At 48.9% G+C, this 25,869-nt stretch overlaps 1 protein-coding gene across 4 annotated transcripts in view; it reads right to left on the bottom strand.

Moving 5' to 3' along the window:
- Positions 1-898: 898 nt before the first annotated feature.
- Positions 899-25,869, bottom strand: part of LEXM (lymphocyte expansion molecule) — a 37,868-nt gene continuing 12,897 nt past the window's right edge. For 3 of the 4 annotated variants that reach the window (XM_027572592.1, XM_027572566.1, XM_027572585.2), the window contains exons 3-10: positions 25,537-25,701; positions 25,291-25,413; positions 20,762-20,899; positions 20,449-20,592; positions 18,789-18,950; positions 17,659-17,784; positions 15,398-15,531; positions 899-3,510 (exon numbers count right to left, since the gene is read on the bottom strand). In XM_027572592.1, coding sequence (XP_027428393.1) covers positions 3,426-3,510; positions 15,398-15,531; positions 17,659-17,784; positions 18,789-18,950; positions 20,449-20,592; positions 20,762-20,899; positions 25,291-25,413; positions 25,537-25,701 — 1,077 coding nt within the window. In that variant the 3' untranslated portion in view covers positions 899-3,425. The remainder of the gene's footprint in view (positions 3,511-15,397; positions 15,532-17,658; positions 17,785-18,788; positions 18,951-20,448; positions 20,593-20,761; positions 20,900-25,290; positions 25,414-25,536; positions 25,702-25,869) is intronic. The other variant, XM_027572576.1, reaches the window with a different exon arrangement.

Raw genomic sequence — 25,869 nt, 5'->3', positions numbered from 1 at the left:
GGGTGTTTATATGTCAACGCCGTCAGTCAAATTTGAGGACAGCTCCTGAGGGATGTTAATTCCTGTGGCACTTCAACCTTCCATGGAAAAGAAGCCTTCCATGGCAGCCAGAGAATCTTTCACTCCGTTATGGCCGAATGTCCCTTCTTAGCATATACGTGACTTTTGTAACATATAAAAGTGCACTGGTATTTCGAGACAAAGTACGTAAAGGAATTGCCTCATTTAAAGTTGTCACACAGGTTTCTCTTACAAAAAGGCAAGCATTCCAAAATTGTTAACCTGCTCTATGCTGACAGTGAGTGTCAGCAATATGACCGCTAACAAATATATTTGAAAAAAATGTACTTATTCTATAAAGTAAAGCAATCTTTTTTTTTCTTTTCTTTTTTTTTTGAGAGAGAGGGAGAGAGAGCACATGCATACATGCCTGCAGGCAGGGGATGGAGAGGGACAGAGGGAGAGGGAAAGAGAGAGAATCTTAAGCATGCTCCACGCCTGACAACGGGGCTCAATTCCCCGACCCTGTGATCAAGACCTGAGCCAAAATCAAGAGTCAGGTGCTTAACCCACTGAGCCACCCAGACGCCCCAAAGGTAAAGCAATCTTTTAAAAAAGTTTTATTGTGGGGCGCCTGGGTGGCTCAGTCGTTAAGCGTCTGCCTTCGGCTCAGGTCATGGTCCCAGGGTTCTGGGATCAAGCCCCACATCGGGCTCCCTCCTCGGCGGGAAGCCTGCTTCTCCCTCTCTCACTCCCCCTGCTTGTGTTCCCTCTCTCCCTGTGTCTCTCTCTGTCAAATAAATAGATAGAATCTTTAAAAAAAAAAATAAAAAAGTTTTATTGTGTATATTTTTAACTTTTTATTTTGAATTAATTTTAGACTTGTGGAAAAGCTGCAATGACTAGAGTTCCCATGCCCCCCTCACCCAGCTCCCTCCAACATTAGCATCTTCCACATAACCACAGTAGAATTATCAAAACCAAGAAATTAACATCAGCATCCTGTTATTAACTAAACCACAGACCTTATTTTTCTCTCACTGATTTTTATAGGAATGTTCCTTTCCTTTCCAGAATCCCATCTAGGATTCTACATTGCTCTTAGTTGTTAATTATTTTCTTCCAAACTGTAATCATTTATATCTAATAAACTGCACACAGTTCAACTGTACAATTTGGCCAGGCTCAATATTTGTATGGACACACCACAGTTGTTTATTCATTCACCTGTTGATGGACATTTGGACTCGTTCTAGTTTGCAGCCACCACAAATAAAGTGGCTGGGAACATTACAGTCTTTGGATGGACATACGCTCTCATTCTCTTGGGTAAATACCCAGGAGAGGAAAGACTGGATTAGATGGTAGGTGTGCAATTAGTTTTTTGCCAAACTGTTTTCCAAAGTAGATGAATCACTTTACATTTTCCACCAGCAGCGTATGAGAGCTCCAGTTTCTCCACATCCTCACCAACACTGGGCATGGTCAGTCTTTTTAATTTTAGCTTTTTTAATAGGTGGGTAGTGGTATCTCATTGTAGTTTTAATCTGCATTTCCTTAATGACTAATGTATATATTCTGGAGATAAATCCTTTACCAGATCTATGATTTGCAAATATTTTCTCCCAGCCTATGGCTTGTCTTTCCATTCTCTTAATAGTGTCTTTGGAAAAAAAACAGAATTTTTAAATTTTAATTAAGTTCAATTTAAGAATTTAATGATTTGTTCATATCATACTGAAGTATGATCTATAGAATAGCAAATAGTTACATTTGTATCTAAGAAATTTCAGCCTGATCTACAGTCCAAAGGTTTTCCTCCTATGCCTTCTTAATTTAGGTTTTACATTTCGGGTTATGATTCATTTTGAGTTAATTTTTGTATATGACTTGAGTCATTGGTCACAGTTCATTTTTTTGCATATTGATATTCAATAATTCCAGCACCATCTGTTGAGAGGATTACTCTTTTTCCACTGAACTGCCTTTTCATCTTCGTTGAAAATCAGCTGTCCACTGGTGCGGGTCTGTTTCTACATTTTCTGTTCTGTTCCTTTAATCTGTCGATCTTGACACCAGTTTCATGCTATGGCATAAGGTAATGCTATTCCTCCAGCTTTGTTCCTCTTTTTCAAAGTTGTTTTAGCTATTTTGTGTCTTTTATATTTCCTTGTTTTTAGGATCAGTTTGTCGACTTAAAAACAATTACTGGGATTTTGATTGATATTGCATTGAGTCTATAGATCAATTTGCGGGGGAGCAGATATGTTAGCAACACTGAGTCTTTTGATCCCGAACATGGCATATCTCTCCTTTATTTAAGTCTTCTTTAATTTCTCTCAGCAGTATTTTGTAGTTGTCAGTGTAAACATCTTATACTTCTTTTGTCAAATTTATACCTAAATATTTCATAGTTTTGAGGCTATCGTAAGTGGCATTTTAGATTTTCAATTTTTTATTATCACTAATATATAGAAATACTTGATTTTGATATATTGATCTTACTTCCTGAAAATTTGCTAAGCTGATTTATTAGATCTAGTTTGCACCCATTTTGGCTCATCAGCTTTTTTTGAGGATTCACAGGATTTTTTTTCACATAGGGAACATGTCTGTGAATAAAGACAGTTTTACTTCTTCTAAAAAAGTCATTTTGACACGAGTGAGAAAGTAACTGCTTTTCGTAAGGCACTCACGCTCTGAAGAGTAAGAGTATTTCTCATCATTATTGGAGTTTTGTGGCTGAGGCTGTGGTGTCCCAGCCTCCTTTTTTTCTAGGGACAACACAATCCTGCCACCCTATACAATCTCTTACCAACAAAAAACAGTGAAGCAAGTAGCTCAGGACCTTGTGACCAACCCCGCAGACCCATCTGTGGGCTAGACTGGTGTGCCCACAAGGCCGAACTCCAAGGATGAAACTGATTGTTTCCAGTGACTGCACGCGGCCTGGGGGCCAGCAGCCTCCTCATAGTAGTGTTAGGCCCTGCTGGGCTTCCAGAAGCAACCTGGATGGAGATGAAGAGTTCCCAAAGGGGGCCTACAGCTGTCTTCTGACATATGCTACCCTTTTCAGCCTCTTTTTGGATTTTAATAATCAAGGAGTCAAGCGATGTGGCTTTAGAATAGAGGAGGTTCCATTAGTCCATCAGCTCCCACGTTCGTGCCACCAGCCAATTTGAATTCTCAAGATAGTTGATCTTCCATATCAAAAGATCTCTGGCCCCGGCTGTCCTGGCAGACATCGTGACCTCCAGGAAGATGTCTCCAGCAAAAGTGATCTCACCGTATGCCTCCCCTCTGCCAGACATTCCCATGTGTCCTTTCTCTAAGACCCTCCCCACGCTCCGGATCCCCACTCCGACCCTCCCATCCCCAAACTTGTCTTCAGGCCTTTGGGCCCTCTGGTCATCACAGGCTGTCCTTCATATGCAGCTTTGAGGAATAGGATCTGAGTTGTAATCCACCATCGGAGGGCACCTCCCCTTGGTGAAAGGTGTGATCCTTTCCCTTTGAAAAGACAGAAAGAGAACATGAAACTGGTCCCTGGGAAGGACTGAGCCACCATCCTTGGGTGGGCACCCAGGGTGGGGGCTGATGAACAGCGGCCCATTGGCTATGCTTCCCAAGGGATCCTATATTGGGTAAGAAGATGACCTCCAGCAATAAAACAGCCTGGTTCCAGAGAGGAGATTCCTTTCCTTCGCACCTAGTTTGGTTTATCAGAGCCCCAAGTTGGTTTCTAAGAACTTCAAGCACAAAAATCCTAGCACTTGAAAGATCATCTAGGGGTGCCTGGGTGGCTCAGGTCATGATGCCAGGGTCCTGGAATCGAGCCCCGCATCAGGCTCCCTGCTCAGTGGGGAGTCTGCTTTTCCCTCTCCCTCTACTGTTCCCCTGCTTGTGCTCTCTCTCTCTCTCTCTGTCAAATAAATAAATAAAATCTTCGAAGAAAATAAAAAAAAAGATCATCTAGCCCACCCTGAGAGGGAGATTGAGGACCAGCGTGAGGAGAGAAGTGGCCTGAGGTTACCCTGATGGTCAGAGTCAGGGCCAGAATTCTAGCCCAGAGCCCCTGACCTCAGTCTAGTGTCCCTTGCATTGTTCTGATTCTTTCCTCTGAAGGGAACCCCTGAAGACTCTGGCTCCATCGTCAGAGCCATTTGGAAGATGGCATTTCAAGAAGAACCCTTTGCTTTGTGTATCAAACTGCATCTAGCAGTCATTACCCAACACACATTTATGTGTTTGTTTATTGTGTCTTCCATGTAAACTGACAAAATCAACTACTGACAAGGATATGAAGCAAGGTGAGCCCACATACATGGCTGGTGGGAACACAGAATAGTTTGCCATTTTGGGAAATAGCTTGGCAGTTTCTTATAAAGTTATACATACCACGTGACCTTGAAACCCTACAGGAGATATTTGCCAAAGAGAAACAAAAGTATGTGTCTACACAAAGACCTGTACGTGACTTTAGAGCAGCTTTATTCAAAACGGCCCAAACTGGAAACAATCCAGATGTCCCTCACCTTGGAATGGATTTAAAAAAAACCCTGTGGTACATCCATACAGTGGAATACAAGTCAGTATTCAGAAGGAATTACTGCTACATGCAACTATGTGGGTCAATCTCAAGAGCCACACGTAAAACAAAGGAAAGATACAGAAGTCTACATATGGCACAATGCTGCTTACACAACATCCTGAAAAAGGCAAAACTAGAGGGATGAAATCCTGGCAATAGTTGCCAGAGGCTGGGGGAGGGGATTGACTACAAAGGGCACAAGGAAGCCCTTGGGGACAATGGTAATATTCTACATCTTGCCTGCCTTGGTGATTACATGGCCATAGGGATTTGTCAAAACTCATGGAACTATATTCCTATAAAGGGTGAATTTTACTGTATGCAGTTGTACTATTGTAAATCTGACTTTTAAAGAAACCTTCCTGTGTCTTCTTGCGGGATAAAGTCCAAGCAGCTTAGCTTTGAGTCCAAAGTCCCTGAGGACTGACCTAGCCAGTCCCACCCGCCCTCTCCTCTGCTGTTCTCCCTGTACACTCCACACGTCATCCAAAATGAACCGTCTCAACTTTTCCAGACACGTCCTGAGCTTTATTGCTCCCTGTCCTTTGCTCTTCTCTCTGTCCTAAGTGTTTTCTCCTCCCTGGAAAAAGTGAACCCTCCTGGGAAGAGCACAGCTTGGAGCAGCTGGGCAGAGATTCAGCCTGGCTCTGCCATTGGGGCAGACAGAGGCCGGCATGGTCCCAGTGGTAGAGTCTGCTTCCCCTCCCCTTTGAATCTGGGCTGGACTTGCAGCTTGCTTTGGCCAACAGAATGTGGGAGAAGTCATGGTGTGCCACTCTGAGCCTAGGCTGCACAAGGCCTTGAACATGTCCTCTCTCAAACCCCTGCCTCCTCCATGAGAACAAGCCTGGGCTGGACTGCTGAAGGATGAGTCCCTGTGGAAGAGCGTCTAGTTGTCCCGTCCAAGACCATCCCAGACCAGCCAGCCCCAGCCAACCAACAGACCCATCTCCTCTCCTGACCCAGAGCCCATTTTTTAGGGTCTACTGTAAAGTCTCATCACCCCCTAAGGTCCCTGTCTGAGCAACTAGTATTTCAGACATGAAGAGGCAAAGCCAAGTCCCACCCTAATATTACATCTTCGCAGCGACCCAGCTTCTGAGCTACTTGAATCACAGGTATCTGTCTGCAAACTCCTACATTAGGACACTGCAATCCTGCTGTGCCTATCTATCTGGCTCCATCCCTTGCCACATCCTCTCCTCTGCCCCAACGTCCCACCACTCAGCCCCTCCAATAGGCCAGGCTTGTTCATCCCTCCGTGCCCAAGCCAGCAGCCTGGGACACCCTCCATTTCTGCACCACCTTCCCAGGCTGACTGTGGCTACCTCTCTCTGCACACCACGCTCCCACAGCATCTTGCGGAGCCCTCTGTTGTGGACCTAATTCTAAACCAATCCCTCCCCTTCACCCCATTTGCCTAAGACTTTCTGAGCAAACCCCCCTGGCCCCTAGCAATTGTTAGCTTACGTTTAACTGGCTCATCAACCTCTATGTCTTCTTCCCTGCCTCCTGCCCTCATCCTAGGTCAACCTTTTTCTGCACTCGGGAAACTGCCCCTCCAGCCTGAACAAGGAGTGACTTCCACCACCTTGCAATCAAATCACCTGCTTCTTCCTTGCCCATCGAGCTGGAAATATGCTCAAGCCTCTATCCCCACCCACTCCTACCAAAAATAGAGTATAGAAGATGAAGGAAGGAAGGAAGGAAGGAAGGAAGGAAGGAAGAAAGGAAGGAAGGAAGGAAGGAAAAGTAAAAATATGACCTCCTCTCCTCTCTGCCTTCCCTTGGAGCTTAAGGCCCCATATTTCCTTGGTGCCATGTTGCCTCTATGGCAGTCACCAGACGTCCACAGTAAATGTGTAGTGGGATTGTGGAGGGAGCAGACTCTGTGCTGAGCTTCCTAAGGGTTCCCTCTTCCAGTCCAAACTCCTAAATCTCCCACCAAAGCAGCATATACAAGGGCCCAGGAAGTCAAAGGGAACTGACCCGTCAGGGGCAGGTGCAGTGAGGACAGGGAGACAAGTCACAGCGAAGGCTTTCTCTGCCTTAGCCTTCCAGGGTTGGAAGAGCCTTCCCTCCTTATCTCATCCTCCAGAAGGCCATGGGGAAAGAGTGAGGGAAGTGTCGGGGTGTGGAGACAGAAGTCCTGGGTCCACTTGCTCTGATCCTCCTTCTCAGCTGCCCTATCACTATAAGAAGGGGTGAGTGTCTTCCGCACAAAGCTGGGCACCACTGGGGAGCAGAGCTGCTGTCTGGCTCTCTTCTGCCATGTCCCAGCAGCCGGGATGGGCCTGGCGTGCAGCAGCTGCTCAGTGAACCTCTGAAGCCTGTGTGCATGAACGCCACGGACGGGCAGCGACTTTTTAGGAAATCACTCTCTCCCCAAATTTCAGTTGTCTCAACTGGAAAACATTGAGAGTAAGATCTCCCTTTTAAAATTATCGTGTATAGTAAATGCCTACAAAATCACTTTGTATGTTATAAATGTGCTCCAAGAATAATTATCATTATTATTACAAAGAATGGATATTTAGGATTTCAATTTCAGATTTCTGGACAAGGAATATGGCTTTAGTTTAAAATGCCAAAAAGGTAGTATGCATGCTGAAGTATTCAGGAGGAAATGTATTGATGTCTGCCATCTACTTAACACGTATCAAATTATAAGAGGATTAATAGATGGACAGAAGGACGGGTAGGTAGAAAAAGATGTCATAAAGCAAGAAGAGTAAAACATTAATGATATAATCTAAGTGGTAGGTATATAGGTGTACATGGTAAAAATCCTTTCCATTTTTCTGTATGTTTGAAATTTTTCATGATAAAAATGTCAGGTGAAAAAGCTTAAAAGGAAAAATAACCTTCTGCCAAATCAAACTGGAAATTTCCCATGTGTTCCTTTCATAGAGTCATCCAGACTCTGGACCGTCTTGTCAGTTAATGCCCTGACTCACCCCTTAACAAATATTCCTTGAGCACCTTCTCTGCAAGCCAGCGAGACACTAGAGCTCCAGAATCAAGAAGCTGTATCTAGTAGGGACCGCAGCATGGGAATAAGTAGTGACAACATAAGGGGGACAAGTACCTCAACCTGGGGATCACAAGGGATTGAGAATAGACTCTCTCTGGACAAATCAGGAAAGGCTTCCAAGTTAAGCAGAGTGATGGAGGATGAATAGGAGTTTTCCAGACAGGAACTAGCAAAAAGATGTTCCAAGAACAGGTCACTGTGTGGCCAAAGCGTGGAGAGTGGTGCAAAGCATGGCCTGGCTAGGGCACAAAGTGCTCTTGTCCATCCAGCAAGAGGGTGGGCCAGTTGGGGTAAAAAGACCTGGCTGCGGGACTCCTGGCTGGCTTAGCTGGTAGAGCACTCGACTCTTGATCTCAGGGTCGCTAGTTTAAGCCCCACGTTGGGTTCAGAGCCTACTTTAAAAAACAAAAAAACAAAAAGGAGGGGCGCCTGCATAGCTCAGTCAGTTGAGCGTGTGACTCTTGGTTTTGGCTCAGGTCATGATCTCAGGGTCGTGGGATCGAGCCCCACATTGGGCTCCGTGGTCACTGGGGAGTTTGCTGGAGATTCTCTCTCCCTCTGCCCCTCCCCCAACTCGCATGCTCTCTCTCTCTCTCTCTCTAATAAATAAAATCTTTCAAAAAAGAAAGAAACATTAAAATCAGAAATCTCTTAAAAAAAAAAAAAGACCTAGCTGTAAGAGCCAGAAAGTGGCCAGACGGAAATCGTGGTCCATTGGTCAGTCAAGCACATTTATGAAACACTTATTGCATACACAGCTCTAAAGACTGAAAACCAAAAGGTTACCTTTCCCACACAGGAATTAAATCCCAGGCTGCTGAGCTGGAAGCCCAGAACCCTGTGGTTAGGCAAGAAGAAGCAGGTGAGCCTCGGAGAGTGGGAGGTGACACAGATTAGCTGTCACTACACATCCCAGAAAGAGATTTGGCAACTCTCCCACACATGCCCTTCCAGGCCTGGACTGGAGACAGCAAAATGTTTGAGGATATGTTGTGTTCTGCCATCAGTGGCCTCCTCCAAAAACCTGGCCCAGGAGGAGAGGCTGAAGCCCAGGGTCAGAGTCAGGGGTGCCGTTTCTCCCCTGCCTCTACTTGGTGGTCACTTCCTCTCCAAGCCTCACTTACTCATGCATAAGGCAGGGAAGAGGGCCCTGACATTCACCCTTTGCCTTCTATGGCACCTGCACAGCTTGTGGACTTTGTATGCCTTTCCACCACGAAGGGGCTATGGGCAGGGATTAACAAGGGAAAGTCAGCACTCAGTTGTCAGGATCCAGTGAGAATGCCTCCATCCTCCCAGGTTCCCTCCCTTTTCACTCATTCTTGACTCCTGCTCTATTTTTACGTGTTTTGATTTTTTTAAACTTCCAGATTGCTTCTGTTGCTTGCAATCTTTCTCATTTAATATCACAAGCAATTAAAGTAACACATTTTGTTCCAACCGGTGCTTTGACAATATTACACAGATTTTGATACAGAGGATTTTTTAATCATAATTAATTTCTAAAGAGTGTGTAATTTCAAACTTGACCTTCTCTTAGACCCAAGAGCTATTGAGAAGTGTGCTTCCTAATTTCCAAATACTTGGTTTGGGTAACTATCCTTTTATTGTTAATGTCTTGTTTTATTGTAACTATGTTTAGAAAAAGTGACCTCAAATTTTCTATGTAGGATGTTTTAAACTTAGACATTTTTTTAACAAGATTTTCTTAGAGGGTCAACTTTTATAAATGTTCCACGAGTATCTGAAAATAATATGGAGTGAAGTACACCTATTCAAATCCTCCAAATAATTATTTATGTAGCCTTACCTGTCAAATCCTCAAACAAGTCTATTCAGAATTCACACTATGATTGTGGGAGTTCGTCACTGTTATTTTGGGTGTGTAAAGGTTCAAAGTTATTATATAATTCTTTATGGATTTTATTGTTTATCATGATGAGATACCCAGCTTTGTCCCATTTAATATTTTTGCCTTGAATTCTACTTTGCTTGGTATTTGTATTACCACTTTTTCTTTTAGTTGTAGGTTACGTTTATCTGGTATCTCATAGCCAGATGTATTCTTACATACTTTGTCTTCCCCTTTCTTGAGCTCTCCATGCTAATTCATTTTCCATTTGATTGGAGTGTATCCCCCAGTACTATTTTCAGAAAAAACAAATTTGGTATATAGCCTAAATCCTGTGCGTGTCTATTTGCCTTGCACATGAATTACAGTTTGGTTAGACAGAGAATTCTATACACAGTGTTTTCTATCTGTGTGTCAGAAGAGAAGCCCAAAACATGTCTGATTGTCTTTTATTTAAGTTGTAGGTTATTTGTCTTTTTAGACGTTATACTTACAAGATTTTTAATTTACCTTTGAAACTCAGAAATTTCACCACACTTCAAGTGAACTGAATGCATACATTAACTTATCTCCTTTGCAAAATCCCACTAAAACAAGAGTAAAGGAATAAAATTTTTAAAGCGTATACTCACAGGGACAAAAAGAATAGAAGCAGCAGCAGTAAAAAAATATTTTGGAAGTTAAAAAGCAGATGGAAGAACAGTAACTAACTTAGCAGACCCAAGAACAATAAACCCTAAGCCAGGAGAAGATAAATTTAGGAATTCCCTCACTCCAGATGCTAAAGAATCAGCAGCACCAAGTACCTCTGGAAGTGAGAGAGAAAGTGGAACCAAAGACAAGGCTACTGATGGAGAGTCTATGAAGTATCAGTTTCCCTCCTCACTCTCTGCAGCTAGATGAGTGCCTTTCTTGAGTGAAGACTGGAGAATTTATTCTCTGGGGATAGAGAGGTTCTCTGTACAGTATGACACCAGGCACAGGTGATCTCATGAGTACCATATTTAAAATGGAATCAAATGGAAGTTCAATCCCTAAATATTGAGACCTCTAGGCTCTTCCCCTCTACTTAGAGCTCTGGCAGCCAAGCTTAGAACCCCCCAGAAGAGTTTTCTCACATCAGAGTAAAAGACAAAACATCTCACAACACTGACATTGAAAACAGTGAAAATACCCAGCTTGGACATCCTATGGTGAAGTCCATAATCAAACAGTGCCCCAGAGCTTTCAGTAGGATTTTCAGTTAGACATGAATGCACAGCCAAGAAATACCAGACATTTGAGAAAAACCTCTGATACGGAATATTGAGGCCAAAACAAATATACAGGGAGGAATAAAGGATTTGGTAAAAGGAGACAATGTCAGGCAAACTTGTCTTAATAATATCTTCAAAGTATGAGCAAATACTGCATCCATGAAATAAGAGAATGGTGTTACTAAAACATTTAGAAAATAAAAAAGAGAAATTAGAAAGTCAAATATGAAGTCAGAAAATGAAAAACTCCGTGAGTGAAAGAGAGAACATTTCTGGTCACCTGGAAACAATGAGCAGCTCAGTCGTACCCAGGAGATGGAACCAAGCACAGAGCAGGCTTTTCAAACGAATCAGTGAAATACTGGGTGTTATACGAAAACAATGGATCATGGATCACCACATCAAAAACTAATGATGTATTGTATGGTAACTAACATAACATAATAAAATTTTAAAAAATTAAAAAAAGAGAGAAAGAGTTTATCAGGGAATCCTTTTTACCTGCTGCGCCTTGTGACACAGTCCTCCTGACCCAAGAAAGAGCCCAAGTGGGTCAGGGTTACATGGACAATGCCAAAACAGAGCCCCAGGGAAAATCATGCACCAGCCCAACAATTAGACACCCACAGGGATCTGCTGGTCGACTTCCATTCAGTAGCATTCATAGGGCTTAATTAAACCTGACCATGTCCCTGTAGGGTATAAATCATTCCCATTTTACAGGTGGGAAAACTAAGGTCTGAAGAACAAAGGGTGACTCTCGGCTAGAGAGGCACCTAAATGGAGAACATACAATTTGTATAGTCTGTCTCAAGAGTGCTTGTCCTCTATTTGCCTTATTTTTTTCTGATTATAAAAATGTTACGTGTTTATTCTGAAAAATCTAAACATCTCAGAAACAAAACAAAGTAGAATGCGAAAGACCCTGGTAACCCTCCAGAGGTAACCATGAGCAACAGTTTGGGGCCTAGTTCTCCAGAATGTGTTGTCTATGCATATGGAAATGTATTTTAATATGATCATTATTCTTCTATTTTTAATATTCATATATATTTATTCTTTCAGAGGAAGTTTATAATAAATGTAACCAGCCCCTTGAAATTTGCTAAAATGGCATTAAATATGTACATCAATGGGGAGAATTACTGTTCCAATATCGAATCTTTCCATCCACGAACATGGTATTCCCTCCGGTTAGTCAAGCCTTCTCTGACATCTTTTAGTAAAGATTTATATTTTTCTTCATGTATGCCTTAACTATACTTATTAAATTTATCCCAATGCATTTTATCATTGGTGTTGCTACTAAGAATGAGATCCTTTCCTTTTCCTCAATTATGTTTTCTATTAGTTATGGCTGCAGTATCAGAGGAAACTCTTCTCTCTTGGACTATTTTAGGTAAACACATTATAAATTGTGATGATTTGCTCTTCCTCAAGATTTTTATTTCCTATCTGTTTTCTTGTCTTACTGCATTTGCTGGAAACTCCACAACAGCGTTGGATAATGCTGATGACACAAGCATCCCTATCTTGTTCTTGACTTCATGAGAAGGCTTTAGCATTTTACTATCGTATTTAATAGTTTGGCCTCCTCTTTAAAAGCCCCCACCCTCCCTCAGGACTCAAATGCCCTCCTATTTCTCCCCCATCCCTATCAAATTTCCTTCTTAATAGATATTTTTTCCTTAGGGTTTTGACAGCAGAGGGTGAGTTAAACTGCTGTCATTTCTTTTCCTGGATGATGTGCACTCGAAGCCTCTGTAAAGAACTTACCCCTTATCTAACTAAAACATAGAATTCCGCCAGGGCATAGCAGCTGCTAAGGGACAAGGATGCTAGCTAGCACTTGCAACATACCTGCCTAACAGCATCCATAGGCAGAGCACATTTACAAGCATCATCTCCTTCAGTCCTCAAAGCAGACTCTACAAAAGGTGGGTTGTTTTGTTCACTCTCATTTTTTAGAGCAAAGTTTGTCTCCAAGTAACGTGTCCTAGGTCACACAGCTAAGTAGCAGACAGAATTCTAAACCGGGCTACAAAGGAAGTCCTATAACTTCATAAGCCTGAGTCTTGGATGTGATTACAGTGGTGAAGGGGAAGTTGGGACCCGAAGGGAAGGCAGATGTTCAGGGGAGAAAGCTGAGGGTCTCCTGGAGATGGGGCATCCTTCCTTTCCCTGCAGGCCTTTGCTGAGCAAAGAGTATATAGAATGGAGCTTTGCTGACAGGGTGGCTGGGGAGGAATGGCCCTGCAGGAATGCCCAAATCCTCACATGGCCATGTGTGATGGGAAGGGCCCTGCCCTGGAAAGAAATATCAGATACAAGTCCCAGCTCTATAATTCACTAGCTGTGTGACCTTGGTTAAGTTGTTTCCCTCTCTAGTCCTGGGTGAACACCCATAAAATAAACCCAACCACCTTGGCTAGAAAGAGGAAGAAAATGCTTTGGCACACTCAGAGTGTTCCATCTGATTTTCAATTAAACAAGGCAGATGAATACTCTCTCTACTCCTGCAATCTCCTAAAAGGACTAGAAAGGAATATTTTGAAGCTAGACAAACGAGAAAGGGAGAGGCCAATATCAGGGGACAAGGGGTGTAACATGTTATTTGGGGAAATGGAGCAAGCTGCTTGCAATAGGGGGAGCCAGTGAGAAACCTTCCAGTTCCTACCACAACCCCAGAGAGACCCAGGAATTGGAGGCACCAAAAAGCAGGTGCAAGACCAATGGCTGAAAACAGAGGGAAAGTTAGACACACACACACACACACACACACACACACACACACACACACACACACACCACTCCTCGCGCACCTGGCAGAAGACTGGAGGTTTAGTATGCAGAGTGGCTTCAGAGCAGGGAGGCTGGGCACAAAAGGAAGGCAGGCAGACAAGCACTCTCATCAGAACAGAGGAAGTAGGTGGAAATTCATACACTGCTTGAGATCCCCTAAATACCAGCAACCACATTTACCCACCCCAGGACGTAGGATCCTTTTCTAGAGAAGCTGAATGGTCCCACAGAAAGCACCTAGAAACACTGACATTGGGGGTCCTCCAAAAGAAGGACCAGACCCCCATCATCTAATCACTCCCTGTGAAGCCACCAACTGACAAGCCCCACCCGGACTCACAGCGTTGTTTAGTGCTTTCCTCTCAAACACCAACAATACAAGTAAAAGAAATAAGGAACTTGGAAGAAGCGCAGGCCATGCAGGGAGCAAAAGGAAACTGAGGGAAATTGTCATTGTTATCTTCAGATAAAAGAACATATGGCATACAAGACACTGAACCGGGGGCTAGGAAAAGAAAAGAAAAGAAAGCAATCTACAACACTCAAGAGCTCTTGCAAACTATAAAAGATGGAGCCAAAGTTTCAAAAGGCAATAGAAAGGTTCAAAGATAAGGACAAGAAAATTTACCAAAGGGTAGGATGGAAAAGGCAGAGATGGGAAATAAGAAAAAAACAAGGTAAGAAAGCTAGAGCATCAGAGCAGGATATCTAACCTTCATCTAAGAGAGGGGAGAGAAAGCAGAGGGGAGGAAATCACCAAAGACACAATGCGAGTGATTTTCCCAGAAAATTGTCCCAGATGGAAGGAACCCACTAAATACCCAAAACTATGGGTGAAAACAGACTCACGCCAGGACTATTTAAGACTAAATTTCATCATGAAATTTCAGCACACAAAAGACAGAAGATCCTGAAAGCTTCTAGAGAGGAAGATGCTGATTGCGTACAAAGGACAGAAAACCAGAATGGCATAGGAATTCTCAGCCCTGCTTGTATCTCAAAGGCAATGGAGCAAAGTCCTCAAAATTCCTAGGGAAAAATAGTTCCAACCTAAAATCTTATTTCCAATCCAACTGTTTATCAGTTGTGCAGGTAGGGAAAACAAATTTTTTTTCAGGCGTGCAGTCTATCAAAAATGTTACTTTCCATTACCTTTTCTTAAAAAGCCCCCCAAAACAAGGGCATAAATCAAGGAAGAAGACAAAAAAGGATTATCTTGCTAAAAATAAGCATTTAAAAGTTGGCTTTCCCTCAGCAATCCGGTCCTCAGGCCCTCACCAGAGTTTCCAACAAGAAAATGATCTGGAATGCATGGGTATTCGCATTTTAACATTTCTGAAATTGAGATTACATTGCAACCGATGGCCTCTTAGGTCAATAAAATATGGCAGCAGCTAGCATTTGCAAGCTGCTCTGTAGTTAGCCATGGCATTTCATGCACCTTTTCTCCTTAGGCTTCAAAATGGCTTCCTGAAACCTGTTTTACCAACCCCATCATGAACACCAAGAAACTGAGGTTCTGCATGGGGAAGCCACCCAAGATAGCACCTAGATGTTGAGTCCCTTTTCCTTACCAGGAGCTTTAGACAGAGCCTCTCATTTGGGGCTCCACAGTCTTCTGCTCATCTGACAGTTGAGGAAAGGAGGCTCAGAGAGGTTATGGGACACGCCCCACCTCACGCAGCCAGTAAGCAGCACGGCCAGGATCTGAACTCTCCCTGCTGCCTTGTTGTTGGGCTGGCCCTAGGGGCCGTATAGCTGTGTTCTCATGGGAAGGGAGCACAAGGTGGTGGTGGGAGAGGGAACCCCACCCCGCCCCAGAGTAAGTCCTTGCCCTCTGCCAGGGCTCCAGGAGCACTCACTGCATGAGCCGGTCCCTGGCCGGGTCTGAGGGGTAGCGCTTGGATCCACCCAGGAACAGGGACCGATATCGCTGTCGATGGTCCTTGGTCTCTGCCAGCCAGGTGTTGAGGTAGCGGCCCACCCCTACGGGGTTCTGCACCAGGAAGAGGATGGGCAGGACATTAGCAAGCCAGAGGCCTGGCTTGGAGACGTGAACTCAGCCCCGCACCCCCTCCCCCGCCCCCGCTCCCTATTCCACCTGTTATGGTTTGAATTGTGTCTTCCAAAGAGATGTGCAGAAGTCCTAACCCCTAGTACCTCAGCGTGTGACCTCATTTGGGAACAGTTGCTGAGATAATTGGTTAAGATGAGGTCATAACTTAAGTAGGCTGGGCCCTTAATCCAATGAGACCGGTGTCCTCACAGAAGAGACACACGGGGGAAAGACAGCCCTGAGACAAGGATGACAATGACAGAGGCAGACTGGAGTGACGCATCTACATGCCAAGGAATTCAAACCTCGCCGGCCACCACCCCAAGCTGGAAAGAGGCCAGGAAGGATTCCCCCTGCTGGTTTCAAAGGGAGCAGCCCAGCCTCCAGAACAGTGGGAGGGGATAGACTGAAGCCACCTAGTTTGAGGAACCGTGGCAGGGCGGTCGTAGGAGGTTATACTCCATCCCACCCAGAGACCTGGGTCGTAGATACAAAAGGCACCAACAGAGACGTTCAGAGAGAAGCCACCTGCCCAGAGTGACCAGTGAGGGTGGGAGAGTGGCGGGCCAGGAACCCCAGCACCTGTGGAGCCGCCGTGCCAATGGCAGGGCAGGGAGATGTCAGGGGCCTGACAGGGTCCAATATGCTGCCCACAAGGGAAAGGCCTGTCACACTGGGGAGCAAGCTCCCGGTGGTGCGCCGCCAGCCCTGGAACCTGGACCTCACCTCAGCCCCTCCCGCTCTGGAGTGGCCAGCCCTGTGGTAGCAGCATCTGGCTCTTATTTGGGGTCCCCACGTGAAGACCCTCTACCCTGCAGGAGGTGCCGGCGTGGGGTGAGAGAAAGAAGCTTGCAGACAGCTGACCAGCTGGTCCTCCTGAGAATCAGGCAGGGCAACAGGGTTGTGGGCACAGCGGGGGCCAAGCCATCACTCCGGAAGGTGGGCAGGTGGGGTGGAGGAGGGGTGCGAGAGGAGGCGGCGGGAGCATCATGGGAAGGCAGGTGTAGGGGTGCGAGAGGAGGCGGCGGGAGCATCATGGGAAGGCAGGTGTAGGGGTGCGAGAGGAGGCAGCAGGAGCATCATGGGAAGGCAGGTGAGTTACAAGCAGGACGGTCCCCGGGGAAACCAAGAGGGACCTAAAAAAATAAACAGTTGTTCAAAGCCAGGCAAAACTAAGCCACGCTACTGGAAGTCAAGATGAGGCTACCTGATGGGGAGGGAGGTGTGTGTTGTGGGGGTCCTGGGGTGCCGGAAATGTGCTCTTCAGCGCTCTGGGGGCTGGTTGCATGGATGAGTCCGACCTGTGGCCATTCACGGAGCTGTTAGGATTCACGCACCTCTCTGGGTAACTATTCAAACCCAATAAAAGGTGCACTTAAAGACAAAAGGGCAGGAGAGGAAACAGAGCGAGGTCGATGCCCAATGCCATTTGTGTAAATTAAGAAGGCACGCACACGTAACCCAAGAGCTTAGCTGTTTTACAAGAACACTAACAGAAGATTATATTGCACACGTGGGGATGGCTGCCTCTGGGGAGGGGCAGGGGGAGGGTGACAGAAGGGGTCCTCGCTCAACCAAGGATGAGAAGGGGGCCAACTCCACTAGCTGCCCCAGAGGCCCCAAGACAAATACAAAGAGAAAGGAGGGAGCATTCCTCTGGGAAAGTAAGAGAATGGGATGGTTCTGGGGTGATGTCCTTTAGGGCAGTGGTTCTCAAAATGTGTTTCCCAGAGCAGCGGCGGCAGCAGCATCACCTGGGAACGTGTTAGAAATGCAGATACCCAGGCTCCACTACAGGCTACCAAATCAGACACTCTGGCATGGCGCCCAGCAATCTGTTTTAACAAGCCCTCCAAGGGGATGCTAATGCCCACTCAAGTTTGGAAACCATTGCCTTAGAGAAATAAGATAGTGGGAATCGGTGTTTGTCCCTTGGGGAGAAAGAAGTGGGTTCAGGCTCTCACAGAGCCTCAATTCCCAGGGGCAAGGAGGGCTTGGGGCTGCCTGTAGAGGCAGGAGAGGGTTCCCTGCCCATCACCACGTAACTCCCACCCCAGACCCACTCACCCAGCTTCCCAAAATCATCTGGTAGGCCTTTATGCCCATCCACTTGGAAGACAGCAGGAACGGTGGCTGGTTGACGTGTTTGCATTCCTTCTTTGGAGGAAGCCATGAACCGGGACCAGACGTGGCCTAGGGGTAAGAAATGAAGGCTGAAAGCGAGAGAGGTCTGGCAGTGGTCAGCCTGGGACCGGGGCAGGTGAGGGCTCCTGGTGGCTGACCTCATCCACCTGGCAGCCTTAGGCCTTGAGCCAAAAACAGGGGGTGGGGGGCTACCCAGCCACCAGGAGCCCGTCCTCCGGGGGTAAAGGGGCCCTGTGTTGCCCTCATAACCCATGCCACCCACTCTAACCCCACCCATCAGCCTGACACCTCTTTCAGGGGTCCCAAGAGCCCACACGGCCTGGCAGGGCCATAGAGACATTTACAACGGAAAATGAAAGCCACACAGACTTTGGAGCTAGATGAACTGGCTTCCTTCTCAGACTTGCTGGGGTAGCCTGGACAAATCCCTTCCCATTTCTGGGCCTCAGTTTCCTTTTGTGAAATGCAAATGATAACTCCTACTTTGGGGTGCTGGAAGGTGCCTGGCCCAGAGCAGGCATTCAGGAAATGGTGGCACCCTTTTTCATTCCTCTGGACCCTACTCCTTCCCAAGCCCTGAGGATTTCTCCCTGGGGGGCAGGTTCTGCCCTGGGGGGTCTATCCAGGTCACCGGCTGCCCCACCCCCAGAGAGGAGTGGTCTGCTCCCTTGGAGGGAGCAGGTGGGCAGTCCCCTGTCGGGGTAGACCCCATATTCACATTCTGCCCTGACCCATGTTCCCTCAGCCTCTGTCCGGGAGAGAGATGGGCACTTGGTGGGTTCCAGGCCCCCCACGCTCCAGCTCCACTCCTTCACCTCTAACTCTCAAGCCACCTGGTTATGCTCAGAGGATAAACGAGTAAACTGAGCCTCAGAGAGTGGGAGGAACTTACTCAGAGTGACAAGACAGGCAAGCCCAGGAATGGAATCCATGGGTCTGATACCCAAGGCTGAGCTTTCCCCTGAAATAGCCAGCCCCATCCCATGTCGGCCCCAAAGGAGAGCCCCCTCCCAGGAGAAGAAGAAAGGAAGGTCAAGGGGGTGGGCACTGACTAGTTTTCGGGGGCACTGGCTAAGGGTGGCCCAGTAAATCCTTTCTGTAGGGGTTTCCGGGTTGCGAGAAATTTTCGAAAAAACCCCACGCTTCTTATTGTGACGTGAGTTAAGTTCTTCCACGAAGCTCGTAAAATTCATCAGTTCCCTGGGCTTTTTTTTCTGAGAAACAGAAAGAAAAAGAAAAAGGTGTCTGTTAGGCCAGGAAAATCCGAGCCCTCTCTCTGGACCCTCGGGAGCAGAGAAAAGCAGGTGGCTACACAAGGAGGCATCACTCTCCAGCCTGCCTCCCCAGGACCCCAGGCTGGGTGGCCAGAGACGCAGCCCCGGCCAGAGGCCGAGTGAGTCTCACAGCGTCTCTCGAAGCCTCCACATCCGAGCACCCCAGACAACGTAACCGGCGTCTGTTTGCACGTCCTTCATTTTTGTGCTCATTTCAACGGCATTTACGGCATGCGCCCTGTTCTCAGCAGGAGCAGTGGTCCAAATATCTAAAAACCGGCGTGATGGGGTAACACACAGGATTTTTAGGGCTGTGATCTACTCTGTAGGATACCATAATGATGGACACGTTTGTCCAAACCTGTAGAAGACACAATCCCAAGAGTGAATCCTCAGGTGGACTGTGGACTTCGGGTGACAGTGATGTCAGTATATTGTACCTTGTCTGTCACTCTGGGGTGGGATGTGGCCAGTGGGGGAGGCCGGGCCTGGAGGGGTCACTGAGGAGGCATAGGAATGCTGGACTTTCTGCTCAAGTGTGCTGTGCACCTAAAAATGCTCCAAAAATTAAAGTCTATTATTCTTTAGATAATAAAAAATATTATCTCCCATAGCCCCTGCTATGCTGGACAGGATCACGTCAGTAGCTGGTCGTGGGGGCGTCTGGGAGGCCCTGCCGAAGAGTCAGGTGCGAGGGCTTATTTCGCGGCGAGTCACCGAACGGGGGAAGTATGTCAACATTTCATCACCAGCAGCCTGTCCTCACCACCTGCCGACACTCTGTGGGGTGTTTACTCATGACTGTGTGTCCTCTGCCAGGGGAGCAGAAGCGCCACAGGGGCGGTCATACTTGCGACTCTGACCTGGCCCCAAGCTACACAGCGAGGGAATGCACGGTGGAGACAAAGCGAGCAGGCCATGGGGCAGAGACCTAACTCCAGCATGCCACGGACCACATGACGGGAGCATGACAGGGGCAGGAAAGGGGGGCAGCGAGTTAAAATTCTACTTCGGGTTTCCCTCTCCTCCCAGCCCTCCAGGTCTCTGGCTCGTTAATAGCACTGCTGCTAACGTGGCCAGTGAGCTGGGCCTATGACCCCTGGCCGGTGCTTCCAAAACAGCCGGGCACCCACACCGGCGCCGTCAAGGGCCCTGTGGCCCCGTGGCCAGTGCCGCATGCAGCCCTGGCATTGTGCCGCTCTGTGCCTCTTCTGTGGTTCAGGCAGGTGAAGTCAGACAGATGTGCTGGCGTTCAGACCCCAGCTCTGCTCCTTCCCAGCGGCACGGCCACCCCACTTCCTCATCCAACACAGGGAGCTATGTCCCACCGCGGCCGCGAGGGTGGTGAGCACACGGGCTGGTGGTGGCCCGGTGTCAGGGAGTGAGGCCAGCCATCCTGCTGGGGAACGCATGCTCCACGCCTCGCCTGGGTACACACCTGCACCGAGTAATGTCCGTAAGGCTGGGGCTTGCTGCGGTCACCAGAGAACGTGTCGTAAATGCCGCGGGTGCCCATGGATTTTGCCAGGTATGCCTCAATGCCACTTTTGAAAGAGTAGGTGTCTGGTGCCAGACCACTCCCCTAGAACAGAACACAGATGACAGTCCCTCAGGAGAACTGCTGAAGCAGGCCCATCGCCCCCCCCCCCACGGGGGGGCTCAGTTTCCCCATCTGCCCCGGGAGTCCCCCACCCCGGCTGCCCCAGGACTGTGCAGGAAGGCAGGCAAGCCCCGGCCAGGTGAGGGAGTACCTGATGAGCCGTGGGGGGCACCTTGTTGGTCACCCGACACATGAGGCCCTCAGAATGAAAGCGGCTGCAGGCTTTCTCCTCCAGCTTTGTGTATGGGTTGCCCTTCACCCCATAATTTCCAGGGCCTGGATAGTAGTTCTGTGGGGGGCGGGGAGGGACATAAAGGTCATCAGTCCCTCTCCTTATGCAGAGAGTGTCTGAGGAAGAGAAGCCCCTAGGAGGGGAATGGGATATTCAGGGCCCCTGTTAACTGACCCCCAACACACAACATGGTTGGTCTCAACACAGCTCCACCATTGCTCAAACCTTCAGTCCCACATCAGACTCTTCCCTGGGGCCCCACTGGCCTGTCCAACTTATTTCATACTGCTCCCTTCCTACATCCCACCCTCCAGCCAAACTGGGTTCCTTGCCTATCGCCCAATATGTACCATTCTGCCAACCTCCTTGTCTGTGTTTGCTTGTGCTGTTAACACCACCCAAAATGCCCTACCTGCCTTCTTTGCCTTGGAAAATGCTAATTCTGGGGCACCTGGGTGAGACTCAGTCGGTTGAGCGTCCGACTCCTGATTTTGGCTCAGGTCATGATCTCCTGGTTGGGAGATGGAGCCCCAGGCAGGGCTCCTCGCTCAGCAGGGAGCCTGCTTCCCCTCTCCCACTACCTCTGCCCCTTCCCCCCTCACAGGTGTGTGCACAGGTGCCCCCCCAGTAAATAAATCTTTAAAAAAAGAAAAAAAAAGTCTAATTCTGCAAAGCCAGCGCAAATGTCATCTCTCCTGGGAATGAAGCCTTCCTTCCCTATCACCCCAGACAGTCACTGGCTTTGGTGGTCTTAAAAATGCCATCTGTTACACCCATTTTATAGCCCTGCATTTGCATGAATAGAGTTCTGACTGTGCTACGAACATGCTGTGACCTGGAAGGATGTGGAGTCCTGGGTTTGAATCCTGGCTCTGCTGCTGCATAGCTGAGTGACCTTGGGCATACCACTTAGTCCTTCTAAGCCTCATGGCCCACAACTGTAACATCGAGATAGTAATATTTTCCTTCCAAGGTAATGAGGAGAAAATTAAATAATGTCCATAAAACCTCCTGTGTAGTGCTCAGCCCATACTGGGCACCAACTCTTAAGTCAGGGTGGGATGCCTGTCTTGGGGGTCAGGAGGAGAGACTGAGGAGGTAGGAGAGATGGAGTATTTGGGGGTTCCACTGCCAGGGTTGGAAGTATGGTCTCTGTAGGTGGAGTGAGGGGGGTGGGTGGGTTGGTGTGGGGAGGTAGTCCTCGGATAGAGACCTGGAGCAAGTCAGCTGCTGCACTGCATCTCTCGGCCACACGAGGCCGCTGCCGCCCCACAGATGGCTCAGCCCTGCCCATCTCCGGCAGGAACCAGCCCTAGGGAGGCAGCCCTACAGGGCAGGATGGAGGGGGCAGGGAGCCCTGCTGGGGGAGTCGGGCCACTATGGCATCAGATCTATTTGCCCTCAGAGGACAGGATGCCACGTTGCCTTCTTCCAGGGCCCCGGGGTTTCCAGGTGTGCTCAGAAGAAGAGCCCCAGGGAGGAGGCTGGGTCCCTGCGCTGTCTCTCTCTCTCAAATAAATAAAGATCTTTTTAAAAAAAGAAGTGCGGTTACAACAGAGAGTGACCGCTGTGCCTGGAGTCCATGGACTGTGCCGAGCCCAGAGCTCTGGGCTCAGCTCTTCCTTCAACCCTTCAGTTTTAAAGGTGGAGCCCACACCTGGGCTCATGTGAAAGTCCGTGATTTTTTCTTTTTTTTTTTTTTTTTAAGATTTTATTTATTTATTTGACAGAGAGGGGGGAGAGAGAGAGAGCACAAGCAGGGGGAGGGGGAGAGGCAGAGGGAGAGGGAGAAGCAAGCTTCCCACCGAGCAGGGAGCCCGATGCAGGGCTCGATCCCAGGAGCCTTGGGATCATGACCTGAGCCAAAGACAGACGCTTAACAAACTGAGCCACCCAGGTGCCCTGAAAGTCCGTGATCTTAACAGGAATGTTCGGCTGTCAGCGCTTCGGGGATCCAGGCAGGAGTGATTAATTCTGGGGGAGGTGTGTGGGAATGTAGGAATTGGCACAGATTTTTTTTTTTTTAAGCTGGACCAGTGGAGGGGTCAGCACTCTGCACAGGTGGCATTCTGTAGCCCAGAGGAGGCCATCAGGCTCCCAGCCCAGGTCTCACAGCAAGAAGACAGAAAATAGGCCTTGGACATGAGCTCCCCGGGGATTGCTTTCTCCACCCACCGGGGCAGGGCCACCTCCTTGAGCTTGCAGTCCAGCCCTGAGCCCAGGAGAGCGGCTCGGAGAAATCCCGCAGGGCCCGAGGGAGGTTACTGCAGGAGTAGATAGGGGGACAAAGTGGGAGAAGAGCCAGCTGGAACGGAGGGCAGGTCGTGGGACCTTTCTCCCTACTCAGCGAACACTCACAGATGCCCCGGGGCTGGGGGCTGGGTGCTGGGGACACGGGAAGGAAGCATCAAGGCTTGTTCCTCTGCCACCACCTGGGCTGGGTTCCGATCCAGACTGTCCTCCAGGGGCCATCAAGGAACAAAACCCCAGTGAGCCCACCTATGTGTACAGTGCAGTGCTTACGTGTGGGCGCCCTTGGATCCAAACCCTCCCGCTTGTGCCACTCATAGCTCTGTGACCCTGGGCAGTTGCTTAAGCTCTCTGTGCTTGTTTTCTCAGCTGTAAAGCAGGGATAATGACAGTGCCTACTTCACAGGGTCGTTGGGAGGATTAGGTTGATCGGTGCACTCAAGTGCTTAGGACAGCACCGGGCACATGGCAAGCGCTGCCTCAAGCGTCAATTGTTATTACTTTAGATTTGAAGGTAATGACTCAGTTTGAAATGCCTTGGGGCAACCCTTCTCCCTACCTGCAGGGAGAGCTTCTGTGCCTGAAGATGCAAAGAGTAATTTCCAGGCTTCACAGTGGTAAGGTGGAGAGAAAGGGCCTGGCTTTGGGGATGGACATTCCCTGCTTGCCTGAGGCAAAAGGCTTATCCTCTCTGAGCCTCCAGGGCCTCACCTGGAGTGCTTGCAAACACTTAGAATGTTTTGGGACACCACGTACTTAGTAGGCATGTGTGCACTTATTCAGTCCACAAATACTGTGTGCCCACTGTGTGCCAGGCACTGCTAAGACCTGGCGGTCAGGGGCTGATGTCCGGTGGGGCAGAAACACTAGACACACAACCATGATCGGGACTCCTAGGAAAGGGAGATGTCTGTCACCTAGTGGGGGTCAGGCAGGCTTCGTGGAGGAGGTGACCTTGGAGCTGACAGCTGAGGGTTGACCAAGGGTCAGCTCGAGGGGAGGGCGGGAGGGGGGAGGGAGAGGAAGGGCATTTCTGGCAGAGGGAATGGCAGGAAGAAAGCCCCAGTTAAAAGAACTTGGCCCATTTGAGGAGCTGGAAGGAGACCAAGAGCATCCAGTGCAGAGAGCAGCAGGGCCGCGGACGAGGGACACTCAGTAAACCGCAGCGTGCGCACTGCTCCAGGAGGCTGTGACTTCTGCCTTCTCCCTCGTGCCCTTAGTGAGCCTGAACCCCTCTCTGTTCTCCCCACATGGGATGACCGCCCCCACCCACACGGATGCCACCCCACCCCTCACACCAACACCTCCCATCTGGATGCCTCCAAGCCTTACCCCCAGGAGCCGGCCTTGCCCCTGCCCAAACCCTCCACTGTCCTCCTACAGCGCTTGCAGTCAATCCCGAAGCCCCCACCTTGCTGCAGGGTCCTGCCCTCTGGTCCTCACTCCTCTGCCATCTCTCCTCCTTCCGCCCGCGCCCCTCCCTCCAGCACACTGGCCTCCTGCCCGCTGGTTCAACTCCGGGCCTGCACCTGCTGTTCCTGCTGCCTAGAACACTTTCCCACAGCTACCGTGAATCTCCAGGGCTCACCTCCTGCAGGTTTTGCTCAAATGTCACCTCCTCCCAGAGGTCTTCCCTGACCACCCTGTGAATTGCTCCTCCATCACTCTGTATCCCTTTCCCGTCTCATTTTTCCTCACAGTCCTGATCATAATGGATTTGCTTCTCTGTACCATTGTTTCTTCCGCAAGGGCTCCAGTTCCATTAGGGGAGGGGCCTTGTCTTCACCACTGCTCGGTCCCTAAGCCCCAGAACAGTGCATGGCACTTAGTGGGCGCTCAGCCATTATTTGCTGGCTAGACAGCTGGACATATAGATGGATGCATTTGTTGAGCACCTGATGTATGCTGGACTCTTTTCTGGGGACTCGGAGATGAACGAGACCCATCCCTGCCAGTAGGGGATGGGTCTCCTGGGCTGGTGGGGGAGACAGGCACGGGGATATATGACGGCCCCTGGGCTCGAGGCTGTGGTACTGGCAGGCAGAAGGCAGAGGGGTTTGGGGGACCCAGAGGAAAGCTTGGCTAGCCTGGGGAGGAGATGGCACAAGGAGGGGCGCGTCCAGCACCAGCCAGGCTGCACGCTCTGCAGATGGAGGGGAGGGTGGGAGGGCCCCTCCCCAGTACATGAGGACACCTACCCCAATGAGTCCTCGGAAACGAATCTCCCCCGAGCTGAGCAGCCCCCGGGTGCTGCAGGGCTTCTCCTTCAGCAGTTCTAAGAAGTCTTTGAGGTTGTAGGAGCCGGGCCCCAGCTTCTCCTTCTGCCCCAAGAGAAGAAAGCAGAGGGTGACAACCTGCAACTTGGGAATGTCCACCCAGGAAGGAGTCTGGAGGGTGGTGGCATTCCCTAAGGGAGGAGCTCTGCCGGGCCTGGGAGGACTCACCTGCAGCTGCTTCTCTTTCATGATGGCCTGGTACTGGAAGTGGGGCAGCTGGGTCAGCCGGACGGCTTCCTCGGTCCTGGCCCAGCCTGTGCCCACCTCCTTTTTGAGCTTCTTCTTGCTAAAGCAGGTCTCCTTGGAGCTGTAGGTCCCAGGTCCTATGTGGGACTGAGTCACAGCACAGTCACACCCACCCAGGCTGCCCACAGAGCGACTTCCTCCTCAGGCCCCCACCGTGAGCTTGGGGCGGACAGGCTGGACCCCACTGCAGCCCCTACCCCTAGTCCCGAGCCCGGCACCGAGGGGTAGGGCACTCAAGGTACCATCACAACATCC

Source organism: Zalophus californianus, chromosome 4 (assembly GCF_009762305.2).
Source record: "Zalophus californianus isolate mZalCal1 chromosome 4, mZalCal1.pri.v2, whole genome shotgun sequence".
Classification (NCBI taxonomy): Eukaryota; Metazoa; Chordata; class Mammalia; order Carnivora; family Otariidae; genus Zalophus; species Zalophus californianus.
The sequence above is the reverse complement of the archived record's forward strand: the minus strand, read 5'-3'. Positions and strand labels throughout refer to the sequence as shown.